Consider the following 19,833-nt stretch of genomic DNA (forward strand, 5'->3'; position numbering starts at 1 on the left):
AAGAGTGTGTGACGGAGAGAGAGACACGAATCAACAACGTATCCTGTGCGTGAACATCTTTGACCCCAAATCATAATTTAAGTCTCACAAGCATCTGTTTCTCTGTCCTGCAGCTGACCTCTGAGGGTTTGACCTCTGACCTCTTACTGTCCATCATTCTGGTGTCTGTGGTCCTGCTGCTGGCTTTCATCCTGACCTCCGTTGGACTGGTGGTGGCGCTGAACCGCCGCGCCACCCACGGCACCTACAGTCCCAGCCGGCAGGAGAAGGAGGGATCACGGGTGGAGATGTGGAGCATCACTCAACCGCCTCCCATGGAGAGACTGATATGAGGGGGGGGGGGGGGGGGGGGGGGGAGAGACTGTGTGTACATGCAGGGTGGTAATCCTGCTGTCATGGTAATACAGAAAACTTGATGTCTGATGTGTAACTGGCTCCTGCATGTTCACATGGTCTGCACCTCATCCCTGAAACCACAGCTGGCTTTCCCAGTTTCCACATGCACATGCTGGAAGTCTGTGTAGATTTTATGCAGACCCATTGCATGGGGTCGGGGCGCTTGTGGCCACTAGAGGGCCCCCCGACATGTCCCCACAGGAAATCTTGAAATGTGTTTTTTCTTATTTGTAATTATACAAAAACACAACATGATGTTAACGGGCGTGATGGCCGATACTACTGGTGTAATCAATCCCTGCTGTCTCAGTCCGAGCTGTAACTGTGACTCTGGGGGGGGGGGGGGGGGAAGATGAAGCTTCAACAATAGTCAATAGTATTGGCAACAAAGTGGTGGGAGGCCCCCGAAATCAAACTGTGTTGAGGGCCCCATAGAGGCTGGAGCCGGCCCTGTCAGTGCCTCATCCGTCCTCCTGAGATGTTCTGCAGCTGGAGTCGCCGTCCGACACAACATCCGTCTAAACACAAAGATTTGAGCTCAGAACGTATCGAGTGTCTCACATCTCTGTGACCGTGTCCTCAGAATCGATGGAACAGTGCTTCAGACACACGGGGAAACAAGTGAAGAGTGAAGACATTCCTTATTCAAGATTAAATTCATTCCGTGTGTATTCTTATCGTAGGAAAATGTCGGATTCTTTGTGCGTCACGTGTCTTTATGCTGAGTCTTGATTCCCATGAGACTTTTCTCTCACTGCAGCTCCTGACAGAAAAATACTCACGTTTCATGATTAGTTGCACTAGTTGTGAATAGTTACTTCTAGACTGACCCGTGTATTTATAGAAACAAGAAGTGTGTAAGTAGTAATGTTGATTTTGAATGCTGTACTGTGAGTATTCTGTTGGATAATTAAAGTAAATGTATTCGTCTAATCAAAGGTCAAAGTCACAGTTCATTGTTTAGTCAAAGTTAACCTTTGTACCAAATTTGAAAGAATTCCTCAGAGGTGTTCCTGAAATATCAAGTTCACAATGAAATTTACTTTGAAATGTCACCTTGTAATTCTGATCAGTTCTTCTCGAGTCAAAGTGAAGTTTTGGACCAAATAATGATAAATTATGAGAGAAATTCATTCAAGATGTTATTGATGTGTCTGACCACAAGGTCGGGACAGACGGACGATACGATAGCTTATAATACCTCATAACCACGGAGACAGATCAGGTAACTGCCCTGGGGGGGGTAAATAGACAATAAACCACATTGTCTTCACTGCGTGTGATTCTGTGCGATAAAAAAGAGTTCCTGGAGCATGAGAATGAAACAGTGTCATTTTATTTTCAGTTCACAGTGCATACATTACGTGCAGTTGTACCATGTTACTCATCAATAGCACATTAGACTGACCTCAGTTGTTTAAGACGGTTGTTTTCTCTGCAATGAAAACATGCAATTGTGCCCAGAATCAGAGAATCAAATTAAATGGCATTAAAAAAAAGAGATAATAAAATAATAAAAAACAAACAGACTGAAATGAGCAAAGGAAGTTTCTCACTGTAACATTCAGATTTACTATAATAAAAAATATCTGTTCTTGAATATTTTGCTTAGGGGAAGTTAAACCTGTTCTTTACTCTGTAGTAAGTTTAGAAAAGCTGCTTCAAAGTCCCTCACATCCGTCTCTTCAAATATTCAATTATTATTACTTTATATTAACGAATAGCTTTTAATGAGTGTTGGGAATCTTTTATTGTCTCAAGCTTGCACACGTTGAAATGCGAATTCCCTGACAATCATAACTTCACTGTTGTACAACATGAGTGTAAACAGGACCAGAGTCACTAAAGCTTTTCATATCCGCAGCAGCAGCAGCAGCTCACTGCTCAATTATTTCTCCCTACAAACCTCTATAGTTAAATTTACAGCTAACAAGAAAAAGAAAGAAATGTTTTCCTCTACATGAAATGCAAAAGGCTCGATGACGTAAAAATCTACGATAGCCAAAGCAAGGCAGAAGTGTAACGTTCATTTCCATTGATTCGATGGAAGTGCCAACTGCTCAAATAATAATTCAGAACAAAAGAATAAAGTAAACCATAGCGTCACAACACAAACAGGTACACACATGCGGATACAACAGGAAGCGTTGTACCATGTACAAGCATCAGTCTCAGTAAAGGTGGCAGATGCTTCTGAACCTGAACGGCTACATGGGACATTTCTCTTATATTCTCTCTCTGGTTTTTTTCCTCCAAAAATAAAATCTAAAACATTCAAATATTAGGCGTCATTTATATCTTGTCTTTACAACATATAACACCGATCATATATTATTCATGTAAAATATACTTAGGCCAGAAAAAATACACGTCTATTCAGTCGAAAATAATTATTCATCAATATGAAATCAACTAAAGAAACTCCTCTGAGAAATGTTTTTTTTTTTTTAAAATACAGTTTGCTCAGAATGAGTAAAAAAAAAGAGAGAGATGAAAAAGACAAGGAGCACAAACTAAACACGTATTAATATCACAATTCAGGAAAGTACTTTGTTTACAAATAAAGACAAAATGACTCAGAGAAATTCCAACACCCTCTCTTCAATACAGGAAGTTCCCAGCGCCCACGGGACCAAAGAAAAAGAAAAACACGGAGTAACTGCAGCTGAAGCAGAAAGTCAGAAACACAACAGCTACACAAACAACGCTGCTACCCGACTTCAGTCCAGGTCATTTCCTCACCAAACCAAATCAGGGCTTTTGTGTCCGTTTGTCATATAAATACAAAGATGCTCCATAGTGTGATTTAAGGTGGTCGGAAACCATTGCATATTACTTTCTATGATACTGTACCTTGTTGTGATGGTATAGGATGGTACTCTTGACTGTTTAAGGCACAACACACACCTTTAGACACACCTCAGCGCACACTGTGAATTAAATTAGGGACACGTGAGGTTTATTCTCACTAGGAATTAAATTTTGGTTGGTTTCAAGTAGAATCATAGAATATAATGTGGAAAAAAATACTATATTTTCATCATTTTAAATACTTGCATAGTAAATAAGCTTGTTTGCGATAGGTGAGGCCCGTACGGAGATTGTTCTGGAGTCTAGTTTATTTTTTTCCTTTTTCGGAATTACTAGGAACGATTCCTGGGCTTTTAGAAGCCAAAGACTTTATGGGCGAATCGTTAACGCAGAGCAGCACTCAAAAAGTGGAGGAATAGCTGCTGTTAAACTGCCACACCGACTGGCGTCTGGCATAAATCATAAGAACAACGAACCATAAATGTAATAATCCCAACACAAGCACATGAAAGGGCTTTCGTTTTTTTTCCCCCATCCTGGGTTTTGTGGTGACTCAAGAGAACGATGGGAACCCACAATCTCCGGACATGGCGTTTTCTCTCCACAGGAGAGTCTGTTATAGAAATAGTTTCGACTCTGTACACGTTACATCCATGTAGCTACTCTCTGAGGAGAACTGTATTGCTTCGTTACAGCACAATCGTCCATCACTGCGTTGCGTTACAGTGTGAGACTCGGACCTAGAGGGACAGAGATTGCATTTCCTCATGTGAGATGAGACGATACAAAAAGTTATACGAGAGGTTCTGTATTCTTCGGAAAAAAAGTCAACAAATCCCGTGAGAAAACCCAAAATCAACGATGAATTAATTCCACTGATTAGACGTCTACAGACGAATGTGTTTAGTTCTGTTCTCTACAGAAGCTACGGCTTGTTTTGAGACTGAAAATGAGAACTTTACTCAGGATCTGTGACCCACTTTGAAAGTTTACATCATCAGTAGGAACAAATGGGCTTGAGGCTGTGGGCCGCAAACAGGGGGGGAGGGGGGGGGGGGTCTATGAGGCAGAGCACTGTATCGTTAGTTTCGGTCTTTCCACGGGATCTGTAGATAATAACAGGAATGTACGGTTTTATCTGTCGTATCGCATAAAGTTCAACTTTTTCCACCTCCGCTCCAAACCTCACGAGCTCTGCAACGACTGGCGGTCGTTCTAAAGGTCGAGAGCGAGAGACAACGTGAGGGACAGAGAGGCGACGGTGGGAAAAGAGGAAGAAGAGGAGCTGGAGGAAGGATATTGGCTTTTTTTTCACAAGAATCGTCTTTAAACTGTGAGTGTATTTGCAGAAGTGTCCTGAGGAACGCAGGGAGAGGAGAGAGGTTTCTCCACGTGCACAGTTCATGATCGGGAATGCAATTTAAAAACAGCAACTTAAAGCACATCATATATTAACTACTCTATTAATACAGATACACATAGTGCTGTTTAAGTTCTACTAACTGCTGCATTAACGATCTGTAAGTAATCGGATTACAAAGTACCTGTATTGGTATCGATAGATAGATTAAGACACCAGAGTATTATAAACAAATCACATGTCCACTTAAGGCATGGTGATAAAAAAAAAACAAAAAAAATTAAATTACACAGTGTATCATTAGTTTCATTTGTTTCTAGAAAATCCTGTTTGACTTTTCGTACCACGTAGTAATAACTGAGTATTATTTGTTGATAACCAAGTGCAAATTTTGATCATGTGAAATGTTTGGACCATGAGGAGCCCCCCCCCCCCCCCCCCCCCCCCTCGTGATGCTGACGCAGCAGTTTCTGGATTTCCTCTTCGCAATGTGAACAATTCCTCCTTCACCTGTCGGCTACATAGATTCTGTGCAAAACATAATTCAAGGGTCGAGTGTTGCTTTGTGAAATGTTTTGTAGATGAATAATATAACACACGAGAATGTGTTGTTCAGAAATGTAGACGATTATCAACAAAAATACTGTGATGCAGAAACATCAATCTTTCTTAAATCCAAGTGAAATAACACTGCATGTCTCACTTTGTGTGTTTGTCCTGCTGCTGTCACTTGTTTCCAGAATCTTTATAAACTCAGAAGTTTTTCTTGTTGTAGCATCTGAATCACTACAAAGAAAACTAATTTGTTGTTTTTCTATTTCACTTCCAGATACAAGTAAAAAGTTTGTCCACTTATCTTGGAAATAATAAGTTGAGATACAATCAGATTATTTCACCTGAAATACAAATTGAATCATTTGAAAACAAAGATGGACGACAGATGGAGAATTGTGCAGTGCACCAGCTCATCACTCTCGTTTTCCTTTTAGCATCCTAGCTACCGCTTCGCGGCTGCCTCTATGACATCAAGTTTGTTTGTGGCCTCTCCTGATCGCTGGGTGTTGAGATAGAAAAACTTCTGAACTGCTCATGTCCTCTACGATGACAGTGGATATACTTCTATGGCGTTTTACGGACACTGAGTCTTTGAGGTGCCTCAGGACTCCTCTGTGGCTTTGCCCTGGACCTGCTGGTGACTGTTGTTGCAGTGAACCTGGGAAAGCTGCAGGCTGGTGTGGAGGACCGAGCCGAGGCAACACCTGGCGTCGATCTCCTCGAGGAGGGTTTGTTCCTGCACCACAGCCTCCCCAGAGCCTGGACTCTCACACAGACCCAGGCCCAGCCCCAGGAGCCCCTCTTTGGACACCTCTTTCTCCCACGGGACCGGCATGGCTGACTGTCTGTGCTTCTCCTCGCCCTCCTGGTAGACCCGGCTGCCCAGCCTGTGAAGGGCCTTTTCTTGGTATTGCTTCACCATCTCCTTGGACAGCACTTTCCTCCTCAGGATGCCAGTGGAGGAATTCTGGTTCAGGGTCTGAGAAGACTCTGTGCAGGCCTGGGGGTCTGAGATGGTCCGGGACCGGCCCACTGGATCAGGAGAGTAGTCCAGGTGGGAATCCGGTGCTAGAGAGCTGTGAGTGTAAGAGAGTGTGGGAGATTGCGCAGTGGGTGTAGGGCTGTGGGGCAGTAGGGGCATGTAAGAGAAGCGGTGTCCTGGATGTCGTTCCGGAGATGACAGGTTAGGGACTGGGGCAGATCTGGGAGCTGGGGGGGCTGGAGGAGCGACCACAGGTTTCTTCAACACCTTCAGGCTGCTCTTGTTGGGCTGCCTCCTCGGAGATGGTGGGAGGTGTTTACCGTGGATGGCGCTGTCGTCCTGGCCCATATTCCAGCCGCCCTGGTTCTGGTCCCCAGCACAACCACTGTCATCTGCAGGGTTAGACTCCGTGGGGGGGGTCGGTTTGGTCTGATTTGGAAGAAACAAGGAAACACCATTACACAAGTCCCCTCATATCTGCTGTCTGTGTGTGAAAATGATCTGTACCTCGACGTGAGCTGCTGAGACTGGCCCATGAACATGATTGATACATGTCACAAGTCAACACTAGTACAACAAAAACTTTGATTTCTTAAAGAATAATTCACAAATCTTCATAAAACAATCGGACATGTTTAGGGAGCTGATATTTATGAGTGTGTGCAATTTGGTGCAGATCCAAATACAAATCTGAATCAATTGAATCTAAATGTAGTTTCAAGTTTCAAGTGTGTCATCCACTCAGCGCCACTCGACTTCAGCTGAAGTAATAAGTTGGATTCCTTCAGAATTAAAGAACAACTCTCTGATCATGGAAGCAACATATATCATATCAAGCTTATATTTTGTTTAAAGTAACTACAGCAATTCTGAAAAGGGAACTGTGCGATTCGTCCAGATTTGAAATCAGAAACGTCTTTTTTTAAATAAGAGTGACAATGTAGAATTCATTATCTGAATTCTAATATCTACACTTCCTGTCTTTTCATACCGAGGTCTTGTAGTCTAACTCATCCATGGACCTGAAGAAGTCCAGGCTCTTGGCGGCACTGAGTTTGCCTTGGTCCAGCCCCGTGGTGTTCAGAGAGTCCAGGATTTCCTCCAGCAGGTTCATCTGGCCCGAGCGGGACGAGTCGATGTCCAGCTCCAGCGAGTACGAGTCGTCGCTGTCCTCTGTGTAGGAGGGGACGTCCCCGCTGTCTTCTGAGGACAGCCTGTGTTTAGAGGAGAGAACCCACAGCAACAGGCGGAGTGAATCAGCGGGTGTGTGTCGTGTCAACCTTCACAAAGTTGCCGTGGTTTTGAGAAAACAACCTCAGACATTTCTCTAATTTTATTATTTTACTAAATGTGTCCACTTGGGGGCAGTGTTATCAAGAGCAAAGGGAGAAGGACTCTGCTTGGAAACACACTTTTAAACAGGCTCAATAAAATTAAATCGGTTCGCCAGTAAAAGTTCTCTCGTGTTGACGTACATGACATGCAAACTTTAAACTACTTGAAAATGACTTCAGCGACAAATCAGTGTGAAGCAATCGCTCATAAAAATGGGAGTTCGTACTTGCTCGCACTGTCCAGCTCATCATCATCCAGCCCGTAGCCAAGATCTCTGGGGTCCATGCTCATGGGAGACTTTCTGAGGTTCTGCTGTTAATGAGAAAAACGGAGCAAGTGGATGTAGTTAAGACAAAAAGAATAACATGATAAAACAATAAAAACGGACCCACGGGGTGGGGGGTGGTGGGGGGGTCTCTGCTTAAAGATACGAGGCTCCCGTGAAACATGGAGTCTAGACAGAATGTGGCGTTGTGCTGAGGTTCAGCTTTCCATGAAAAATATGACTGGGGACTGGATAGTAGTAGAAAAAGAAAAGAAAAGATGCAGGTCTGTGTTTGGTGGGTCTCCATAAGACAGGGGCTTGTTTTAATGAGCCTGGACCCTCAGGGCTGAGACTAAATTTGTCAAATTCGAGTCTAGGGATGAAAATCTTTAATACCCCCCCCCCCCCCCTCCGCAGTATTTTATCAAACTCGGCGTTAAATGAGAACCACAAGCGACTCGCGGACTGCGAGCGAAGACGAGGGGAAGCTGCACGAAGTCGTTTGCACTACGACACACCGGCGGATGTGATTGTGTTTGTCACGTCGCTGTGTTGAATGATCAGTGTGTAAGTGTAGTTGTCTGATGCAGTTTAATAAGCCACCTGTGTACCATGTTTAATGGGCGAGTTAAAGAAGAGACAGAAGCTTTACAGAGCGGGGCAGGACTCTCCCCATGGGAACCCAAATCTGCCCCCAGGCCACTTATTAACATGCCTTCCACTACCACGCACATGTTCCCTCTCACTTTGTGTGAGCGTGTTCGCTTATGTTAATCTTTCAATTTCTAATATACACTCTTTGCTTTTTGCCCATTTACCTCCTTCTCCATATAAACTGCTGCTCACACTCCCATGTCTATGGTTTGGGAAATATCAAAAATTATGCTTCTGTCTCTGTGTGTTTTTTGTTGTTGTTGAGACACTCACAGGGCGCAGTTAACAATCTGTATGTGTGCATTAGTATGCACTGTAATGTTGTGCCTGTTTTTAACACCTACTTAGCTCCACCTCTCTCTTCTTCTCTGTAAACTCACGTTAGCCACATTATCAAAGACCAACGTGGAGTGAAAGGTTCTTTACAACCACAAAAGTGCAGAGGAGGTGTGTGTGTGTTTGAGGAGCCAGGACGGTCGGGGTTTGTGTGTTTGTGTTGTGGTTTCGGTTGCAGCAAAGATGTCGTCAGAAAAAAAAAAGGCAACACAAAGGAGGAGGAGGAGGAAAGTAAGGACTAAAGAAAGGAAGGAATCAAATGGAGAGAGGTGAAGAAAGATTCCTGAAAGCCCCAAAGAATGATGGGAATGGTGGAGGTAGGGGGGGGTGGGGGGGGGGGGGGTCAGCATTGGAACCGTGAACCAAGCCGGTCTTGATTAGCCGACGCAGTGCCAGCCAGACAGGCGGAATGTAACGTGTGACTGGCCTGGCCTCATTTAGGGCCCGTGTTCGGCCAGTGAAGAGACACGCACACACACACACTCATGCACGCACACACTCACACACACACACACACACACACACACAACTCAAGTCACATACGCACTCCATTACAACAAAAAACACAAAGAGTTAAAGTGCCATTTTCTCCATAAAAGTCAGCGGTGGAGATGTGTGCAGTAGCCACTTAAGCCTCTCAGCCATCGGGCTAAACACGAACACATGTGGTGGCAGCGCTGATTGGCCGAGCCGCTCTCCCTCCATGGTAGCTTGGAGCTATAATGAAAGAGATTTCAGAGGGGCTCGGGCCCGGGATCCCTAAACAGCCTTTAATGGATTCCTGTGTCAGGGCAGTAAATCAGGGGCCAGGGCGACGTGCCAGCCAGCCCGACGCAGGCCGGCCGAGGGAAGATGCACCTGTGAGACACTGGGCGAGCTCCGGACAGCGGAACGGACACACAAAAAACGGACAAACCATTGCACTGTATGTTTATGGCGCGTGCAGTTATTGAGTCTGGTCATTTGTGCTGGACTTGCTGGTTTGGGGACACAGGGCCTCTCTGTGTGTTTGAGGTGTTTATTAAAGCAAGGTGAACCCAAACACAACCAGACGCAGGTCATGAAGCCTGGCCCTCTGATCTCCGTTACAGCTCTGGTGCCGTCTACCTGGGAGGAAGTTCCATAGGGAGCAGTAAATGGATGGTACCTCTCTTCACGGCTTTATCAATTTGTCATTCCCTCTCTTCACTGTGACCCTTTAGTGCAGCAGTTAAGATTAAAACTATTTACAGCAACTGAGCGTTTTACGATAGAAGCGCCAAATTTGGCACAGGGGTTGGTTTACATCCTTTTCCCTAAATGGCCAACATGTTGCATTCATTTTACTGGTAATGTGAGATACAAAGTGTGCTTTTGTCAGTTATTTGAACGTAGTGTCGCTGCTCCTTCAGAAGTGTTTCAACCCAAAATAGCAGTTACATTTGAGATCTAAAATTAGATGTTCTTAATGTCACTGTAAAAAAACAACAAAAATATGGAAACTCTTCAAATGTAGACGTCCTCAGTGAGATCATGTCTCTCCCAGTTGGAGTCGTGACAGCTCTGCCACCATCCCCTCCAACCACAGGCCTGACAGGACAGTGGGAAGCATGAGAAAGCAGAACAACAGATTATCATACCGCTCCTTCATTAGCTTCTCACTGTCGGCTAATGGGAAGCTGAAAGGTGAAAATGAAAAAAAAAAGCGACTCTCCCTCCTCCACTTCCCGTCTTCCCCCTCTGTCACTCTGCTGTCAGTGACAGATGTCATTGTTTCTGTCTGCCTGGCTCGCCCGCTTCCTTCCTCTCCACCACAACTGAGACCGAACAGAACGCAGAGAGCGGGAGAGTCGGGGGGGCGCAGCAGACGAACACAAGTCACGGAAATAATGAAAAAAATCGTCAGGTTATTTTAGTCAAAATGGCTCGATCCAATATTGTAGAAGAGGATAAGAAGCCTCCTGTGTTTCCTAAATGAAAGGAGAAGAGCTGACACCTCAGTCTCTACTGCAAAGTTGTGTGTTACTATGTTATTTTGTAATTGTACACACACACGCGACATAAAAAAGAAAAAACACATTCTCTCCTGTCTTTACTGTACATTAAAGTCGTATAGTTGTGGATTGTGGGTACATGATGGCAAAATTGTAACTTATCCTTTATTCTCATGTTATAACATTTTATTACGGAATGAATATATCTAAGGTGCCTTTAAAAAAAAAGTCTTTAAATTTCATTTCATTTCTGCAGTTATGAGGGGAAAATAGTCATCATCATCCATCTTAGTTTCAGCATTAGGAGAAACAAACTTTCCCCCTCCTATTCCCTTCCTTCCCTGCATGACCGGTGAAGCGGAACAACTATGCCTCTCTGTGACAGGGCCAGACGCTCGCGGACTTTAATAGCCGGTCTTACATTATACATTTCATATGGTATTTCTGAGCGGGCACTGATCTCACAGCTTGGCAGTGTATGTAAAGAGATGCCGGTAAAATGCAAACAAACCTTGGGGAGAGACAGAGCCTTCGCAGAAGTATGGCCAAGTCTGTGTTTGCCTGTTTAAGAGCTGCTCACTCGAAGGAGGTGTGGGGGGGGGGGAATAACGTTTGAGGCAAGATCCACTGCTTCTTTCTGTCCAACTGGCTTATGCTGAAAGCTCACTTCCTTCTCACAGAAAAAAAAAACATCAGCCATAAAAGAAGGAGAATGTGCATTATGCTCATTCTGTTCCTCTAAACTCATCCAGTAAAAATCACCAGGTGTCTCCAAGTGAGTGGCTGCAGTACCTGGACCCTGCCAGGAGATGGCACTTTGGTTTCAGCGAGGAAGCCGCTGCTTGTGGTCACTGAGGTGGAGAGAACCTGAGCGAGGCTGAGACTACAAACGCATACAAATAACCATGTGAACACACACACACACACACAAACACATACACACACACTGACCCTGCAAAGGTTCACTGTGATGCATCTCAGCTATTCATCTAAAATATGTATCCACAAAATTACAATGGATATTATATTATTAACATATCTGAAATGTTTTCCATTTTTCGAAAAAGCATCAAAACTGCATGTTTATGAATTAAAACAAACATAATATGCTCTTTATGGTACAGTTAAAGAATATGTTGTGAAATAGATATGAGCTATTCCCTTTACTCAGACTGTTTCTTTTGCATATTGTCCTTATAAGAATCATTTGCTGAATATAAATGTCTATAGGCTGCACTATGATCAATATTTCAAGTAAAGTGTAACTGTAATAAAATATAAATGTTTGTAGAGCTACATTTGAACTCAGACAAACCATTGTTCACAAAAAAGTGTATTTTTCCCTGAACACCACAGACACTATACACAGAAAGGCCCTGTGTACAGTTTAAATTTGTGTCCACCAGCCATGAACACATTAGCTGTCCCCACTGATGAAGCACACACACACACACACACACACACACACACACACACACACACACACACACACACACACACACACACACACACACACACACACACACACACACACACACACACACACACACACACACACACACACACACACACACACACACACACAACAATGCATTACACACTGCACACACTGAAGTCTCCATGTGACTTTGTACCTCTGCTCTACATCTGTGTTCCCTCCCTGTTCGCCCTCCACATGATGCTGTGGGGTGTTTTCCAGGCTGGCACCTCTCCTGCCTCAACAGGTGAAGAGTCCAGAGCCTGGGGCTGAGTCCCGGTCTCAAGCCTGCTGGCTGTCATTGTCCATAACACTGTCCCAACCTCCACTCCCCTCTGCTCTCTTAACAGCTGTCACTCTGTTGCCTCCAACCTGAGGCAAGCCGCTAAATGCATGCGTGTTTGTGTACATGGGGCACACACACACACCGAAAGACATGCTCGTGTACAAAAGGGCTGAGGTGCAGACACGCTTTCTATTTGCAGATGCTTACAGCACAGTAACACATAAAACAACACACATGCACACACCAAATATACAAAATAATACATAGAGGATCTCGAAAACAGATGTGGCACAAACACACACACACCCAAAAGCCTACAGGAGCCAGAACAATGGCTGCTGTTTGTTGTATCAGACAACAAGTCAGCGGTCCTACTCATTCTTGTTTCAGTCAAAAGAAAGGATTACTCCTACATTCTTAATCTAACTCACCAAACACTACAAATCACCCACATTGCTGGATACAGCTGAAATATATACGCGTATGACAGCAGCACTTTCACTTTGGTACATGTGTTGGCTGATCAAATGGAATACGAATTTTTTGACTCTGATTTATTTTTCCGCTATGATTAATTAAAGGAGCTTCTCCAGGATCATTCATTTCATTTCAAGGACAGACTTCGAGGTGTTTGCTAAAAAATGATGAATGATAAAAATGCATCAGGGTTTTTTTTCCGGCTTCTTTCATTCGGGAGTTTGGAATGTCTTTAATCAGATTCACATTTTTTGGAGCTTCTGATAACAACGTGTTTCTGAATTTATCTGGTAGATGAGAGAGCATTTGTTTGTCACTTGGTCAAAGGTATGAGGATGGCAGGATGACGGAAGGGGGGGGGGGGGGGGTGGCAGAGGACACAATGCCCACGAATATGTCACTTGGTTCATATCATGCTTCCATTTATTTTACTGGAAAAAAGGGCGAGAGGGCAGTTTGTCCATATGTTTGGGAAGTTTATCAAATTAGGACTGTTATTGTTTTATAGGGACATATTTGGATTCGTGGATTTAATAGACAGAGACAGGACGAGGCTGAAATAAGAATTTTCCAAGCATAAAGGTCTGTGTGTGTGTGTGTGTGTGTGTGTGTGTGTGTGTGTGTGTGTGTGTGTGTGTGTGTGTGTGTGTGTGTGTGGGCACGAGAAGGAGAAGAAGAGCTATTAGAGTGAAAGTCTGAGTGTTTTTCTCCTTCATGTTACTTAACCTTTATTTAACCAGGTGAGTCCCACTGAGATCAATTTCACGTGCAGGGAACACCTGGTCCAGACAGTTGTGGGCAGAACAACAGTATCAAGATTTCATAGGAAGAAATATCAGGAATAAAAACCCAGAAAGGTAAGAGACAGAGAGATGAGATGGAAAAAGAACAGTTTTGTTTTTCTCCATCACTTTTTGTGGCACTAACTGAAATATAAATGTGGTGCACTATTAACAGCAAGGGAAAAGTAAATAAATGGCGAACGTAAAGTGTCACAACATCTGATGAAAAGCTACAGGAGGAACCTAAAAGGAGGGTTTTTATTTCCATATGTACTTGCCAAATAATGTGCCTGTGGTTTTTATAAACAAAAGCCTTTTCTTTCTTTCTTCATTTGTTTTGAAACTCTCTAAAACAGGAGTTTTGAAGAGTTTCAGTCTTGCAGGGGTTACTGCACACTGACAGCCCATGAATTATCAAGGCTTTCTTCGCCTTCTCCGTTTTCAGTCTTGGTTTCAGTTGACAGAAGAGAATCTCGTTTCGTCAGAGTTAACAGAACACACGGAACAGGAGCGTTCGCAAAGAGGTTTCAATGTGACTGGAACGAGGGAAATAAACTGGACTACCCCTCCACTCTGGATTAGGAACCATAAGCAGTTGAATTGACGATGCCAGTGGTTTATGGCTAAAGAGAATATGATAAACTATATATATGATAAAGACAAACACACAAAACCAGGGCTGTGGGACATGCGGTCCCGTGTGTCCCTCCTCAAGTCGTCCCCAGGGACCCGTTACTGTGGCAATGAACAGGCCTCAGCGGCAGGGACAGGGGTGTGTGGATCCTGAAAACAGCACATGGGTGTTTGTGTGCAAATCAATTGCATGTTAACTTTTAATCTGCCTGTGTGTGTGTTTGTGTGTTGGCCCATCTTTGTGTGTGCACGAGCAGGGGGAGGAGGGGGATGGTCCGAGGAGGCCTTTATAAAAGCCCTAATTGCTGCTCCTCTTCCCGGCCGTCACACCTTCCTGTGCGCTAAGACTTTCCAGCCTCATGACACACACACACCCACACACCCACACACCACACACACACACACACACACACACACACACACACACACACACACACACACACACACACACACACACACACACAGATACACAGACATACAGACACACAGACATACACAGGAAGCACAATGCTAATTAGAGGCAGCGCAACCTCTCCTAATCACACTCTTACATGGCTGTGACCAAAATGTCAGTGTGTGCAAGCAGGCTTTTTTTTGTTTTTAGATAGAATTGAGTGTCCGTTTGCCTTTTCTTTCCTCCAGCAATAAGAGGGAGAGAAGCTCCAGCTGGGATTCCAGAGGTATAGATATAATATGCAGAGGGAAATATAACTAGTACGCCTCAGGCTATATGCATGTGCTTTTTACTGTACAGTGTGCAGTTGCAATAACATAAAACCAAACTTCCAACACCAGGAATTATAAGCGAGCGTGATAATTTACGCTGCACTACAGGCTCTCATAATTTCCTAATGTCCTCAAGTCTCCTGATGAATTTATTGATGAATGTGTGTTTTGTGAGCGTGCACGTCCTCGCTCATCGTGTGCCCGCTCTGTACACAACAAAGGAAGAAAAAAAAAGTGCTATCCACTTATGGTGCACAAGCAAATTCTTCACAGGAAATGCTGACCAGCAGATGAGCTGCTTCTACTGTCCGCGCTGTTCAGAGGAAAACACTGACTGTACAACACGAGTGTGTTGACAGAGAAGAAAATGCTTATCATTACGTTTGGCACCCTGACAAACTACTGTACTTCCAAGAGTTGTTATAAGAGAGAGGGAGAGTGGTGGTGGTGGTGGGGGGGGGAGAGGAGATAGATGAATATAGAAGAAAATGATAGGAAATGGGATGAAGAGGGAAATAAAAAGCAATGGCAGAAAGAGAACAGAAGTGGAAGACAGCATCCAGGATAAGTCAGTGTAACTGTAGTTAACTCATTTACTGATGTTTGTGGGTGTGTGTGTGTGTGCATGCGTGTGTGTGTGTCTGTGTGTGTGCATGCGTGTGTGTGTGTCTGTGTGTGTGTGTGTGTATGTCATACCCGTCTCATCTTCTGCAGTCTCCTTGGAGACAGGCTCTTGGTGCTGGTGGGAGACCCTGCACAGACCGGCATCCCCTCTTCTTCCTCTTCCTGAGAGAAGATGAAGAATTTAAATCTTAGATGGTTTGTATCATAAATCAATTTGGACTAAAGTATCAGTGAGTTTGTTTTATATTCTGTTTGAAATAACAAGACAACTCCCCAACATAGAAGTTAATATATTTCAATGGACTAAAAAAATTAATTAATTGTAATAAGTATATATATCTGAAACAGCCTGTTCCTCTGTGTCATGGACCTAAACTGTTATTTTAAACCAATTAAACAGTTTCATTCCTTCACTATGATAAACATGTGCACTGTAATTTATCTTAGTCAGTCCCATACACATAGATCTGTTAGGTAGCAAACAGCTCGTCAAATCTGCACCTGAAACAGTGCTCAGAAAATATCACCTACTTCTCATTGGATGATGTTCGGATCCAATTACAGAGTCAAATTGTTCAAGCACAGAGCTGAAGCTTTTTTAACGGGCTTGGGTCTAACAACCACAGACATACTGTAGCAGTGAAGACGGAGAGTACTGAGAGGACTAAAGCCGCTTGTGACAATAACATATTTACTATATCACCAACCTTATATATAAAAGTATAATCAAGACCACCTCACAGTAGATTAATCTCAATATGTGTGTCGACATGTGCAGCTGTAAGTAACAAACAGTAAATGCCGATTTATTTAGATTCAAAGACAACGTATTTGATTTTCTCACTGCACGGGGAAATTTGACTTAAAAATCAAAATAGAGTTCAGCCTCTTTTTTCCTCGGCTCCGCCCGGGCCTGTGTGTGTTTGTGTGCACAGTGTTCACACTGCAGAGCACCGCATGCTCTCCTGGTTCATCATCAGTGCCCTCGCTCCTCAGCTTCCCACTGACAGATCAAACTGCTATTGCCTTATCAAATCCATCAGGCTTATGGAAACATACACCTCATTACATTAGCTTTGAGGAAATCACAGGCTAACTGATGAAATATGCAGACAATAAAAGAGAGAGAGGGGCTGGGGCTCGGATGACATGACAGGCCATAGCCAGAGGGGCGCTGGTTAAAAATGTACAGCCCGAACAAAGCGCTAAGCAGCCTTCAACAGTCATTAAAAGCCGCAGCGTCAGAATCACACACTACATGTAAAGCAGCCCTTCGCGTTTGCTTCTACGAGGATGTGTGTGTGTATCTGTCGGAGTGCAACAGAAGACATGTGTGCACGTGTGTATGTGTGCTGGTAAAAGTGTGTGCGTGTGTGTGTGTGTCAGGGAGGCGCAAAAGGTCCGTGTGGCTCACCCTTGCTTTTAGTCTGCCCTTAATGTCCCGGATGCCCCTCTTGGCATGACTCCTGGCCTAGGTGGGAAAACAGCACACACACACACACAAACACAGAGACACACACAGTGACACACACACACACACACACAGAAACACATACACACAGAGACAAAAACGCACAGACACACGCACAGATTACTAATCAAAACATGTTGCATTAACATTCTGCTCTGGTTTCATGTAACATCAAGAAATGCTTTGATCCCTGTGGCAAAAACACGGAGACAAAAGGCTGGATAAGAAAAGCCTCGCACACTAACAGGAGGCGATAACATGAAAGGGCACCCTGACCACCTATTGTACAGCACATAGCGACACGGCACCGCTCATCAAACGCACACTAGTCATGCACGGCGCTCCCACTCGCTCCACAGCCAATTCCAACAGACACATTTTCGAGTTAATTTTCATATATTCGCGCGTAATGATTAATTTTCCCTAAAGAACCTGCAAAAATGTCACCCCAGGTTCCGTTTCAATGGATTTCTCCAGACTTGAGGATTCAATTTATACACGTACGGTATCGAACAAAGCACTGATGTGTTTCCCTAATAAGCAGCTTGCAGGAGAACGTACCTTTGTCACGGCCGTGTTGATGAGTGCTCCTCCTCTCTGTGATAGACAAAGACAATTATTTTGTCAGACACTGAAATACATTAAGAGGGAGTTGCCACACATTCAAACCAAATGTCATCAGGTATCAGGTGATTATTCCTTTACTATATGTGTATGTATGCAAACATATATGCACCAACATATGCAAACATTTAATGGCATTGTTTATCAGCTAAAGGGAATTTAAAACTGTTTCATTGTTTCTCAATCAGTATCTTTTAGCATGTATTTGCCTTACGGTGATGTACAGTAAACGTATCAATACCACAATCAATATTTCTGCAAGATCACCCAACCCCAAGGATTCAATTTCAATATCAAACAGCCAAAACTCGTCTGCAGTTATAAAGAGCATCGCAACTTGACTTCAGGAAGAAACCACGGTGACATCAGGCTTGTGTTGCTGAGCCATGATAAACTGTACGACTCACAGCATTCAGGAGGTGTTCGTTCAGAAGCAGCCTAAAACAGAGATGGAAGGAACTGTGCAGGATTGATTTCTACTTTGAGTTCTGCAGCCTGACATTAAGGTGCCCAATATCTCTGTGCGCCTGTCTCGTCTTCCCTCTCTGAGAGGCTGCATCTCCCCTTTCGGCGTCGCACTCTTTCTCTCAGTGTTTGGTGTTTAGTGTAAGCACAAAGCGTCGGCTAAACGGCTAAACAGAGTAAATGGCAGACAGTGTTTCAGAAGTCGGCAGAGGGAGAGAGGGAGAGAAGGAGAGGGGCCGAGGTGAAGGCCCCTCTTATAGATCCCTGTCAGTCAGGAAATGTGAACTTTAACAAACCTTTGAAGAGCACTCTAGAGAACTAATTCAGCCTTAGCTGAAGGCGTGGGGAGAGAGGGAGGGAGTGAGTGAGAGACAGAGGGGGGGCTGTGACAGAGATGAAAAGAGGGAGAGAAATAAAGAGAGAAAGGAGAGGAGGAAAGCAACAGAAGGAGATGAAGAAGGAGGGAGAGATCTGTGTTCCTGGGTCGGTTCAGCGGAGTAACGCCTGTGTTTGCTGCCAGATCAACATGTCATGTTGGAGGACGTCTTGTCACGTCAAATCACTTCTGTCTCCCTCCCTGTCTGCCTCCACTGTCCTGCTGCACGCGCCGCTTCACACACCAAAGTGCACTCAAGCTGGATCTGTACATTCAGGCAGCCCCTTCATTCCAGAGGCAGCACCGGGACTTCAAACGGAGTCATGTCAATCACGCGTTTAATTAAATATAACTCAGGAAGAAAATGAGTGGAACATAAAGAAAAGCCCCAGATAAAAGCATTTAGGTGTGAGATGCACGGCTTTCTGGTGATACCTTCACGGTGTGCATCCATTGCTGATAAGACCTTGAATTACCTGGGGGATAAAACACAGGACGTATGAATTAATCATTTTGCACCCAGTAGCACAGTGTGAACATTGCAAAGCAAAGGTAACTATGGATATTACTCTGTGACACAGTCTTTTAGCTCCACATATTTACTGAGAATTTTAAATTGTGGGGAAATTTATCCCGAACAAACGTAGTGACAGTGTTTTGTAAAGTGGCTCAAGAAAATAAAAGTGAACTATTAATTAAACTTAACTACTCTGTGTCTTTGGCCTGGGTTCAGTTCTAAGTCTTTCCAGTAAACTTCCAGAGTTAAAAGTTGTTTTCTTCTTTTGACCTTTTTGCCTCTTTTACAATCATAATTATAAACTTAACCTTTTACAATTGAAAATGATCTAGAATTGAACCTTGATGTAACTTGGACTTGATATAACTCGGACAGGATAGAGGACTGTTTTCTCACGTGTTTACAGAAGATAATTACAGACGACAGCGGGGGTTTGGGTCACGATCAGAAAAGATGAGCCTTATAATAACAGGATGAGTATTTAGCTGCAACATCTGGACGGCATTTCTTTTTTTCTTGTCATGTAAATACGACTCGAAACCTGAGGTGTTATGATCAAAACAACCTCATTTGTCTGAGCGCTCCTGTGGGATTTGTTTCACACTCAAACTTCTGATGTGATAAAGCTCATTCCTGCCAAAATGAGATTAATTCTTTCACTGAGATTCACCTGTTTATCAGTTCCAATAAGGATTTTTGATATAAATG

At 43.8% G+C, this 19,833-nt stretch overlaps 1 protein-coding gene across 2 annotated transcripts in view; it reads right to left on the reverse strand.

Annotated features, from left to right (window-relative positions):
• Positions 1–1,714: 1,714 nt before the first annotated feature.
• Positions 1,715–19,833, reverse strand: part of dennd1b (DENN/MADD domain containing 1B) — a 103,427-nt gene continuing 85,308 nt past the window's right edge. For both annotated transcript variants that reach the window (XM_053430362.1, XM_053430361.1), the window contains 7 exons: positions 19,044–19,084; positions 17,705–17,740; positions 17,087–17,143; positions 15,745–15,834; positions 7,666–7,751; positions 7,096–7,318; positions 1,715–6,533 (listed from right to left, as the gene is read on the reverse strand). In XM_053430362.1, coding sequence (XP_053286337.1) covers positions 5,724–6,533; positions 7,096–7,318; positions 7,666–7,751; positions 15,745–15,834; positions 17,087–17,143; positions 17,705–17,740; positions 19,044–19,084 — 1,343 coding nt within the window. In that variant the 3' untranslated portion in view covers positions 1,715–5,723. The remainder of the gene's footprint in view (positions 6,534–7,095; positions 7,319–7,665; positions 7,752–15,744; positions 15,835–17,086; positions 17,144–17,704; positions 17,741–19,043; positions 19,085–19,833) is intronic.

Source organism: Pleuronectes platessa, chromosome 9 (genome assembly GCF_947347685.1).
Source record: "Pleuronectes platessa chromosome 9, fPlePla1.1, whole genome shotgun sequence".
Taxonomy (NCBI): domain Eukaryota; kingdom Metazoa; phylum Chordata; class Actinopteri; order Pleuronectiformes; family Pleuronectidae; genus Pleuronectes; species Pleuronectes platessa.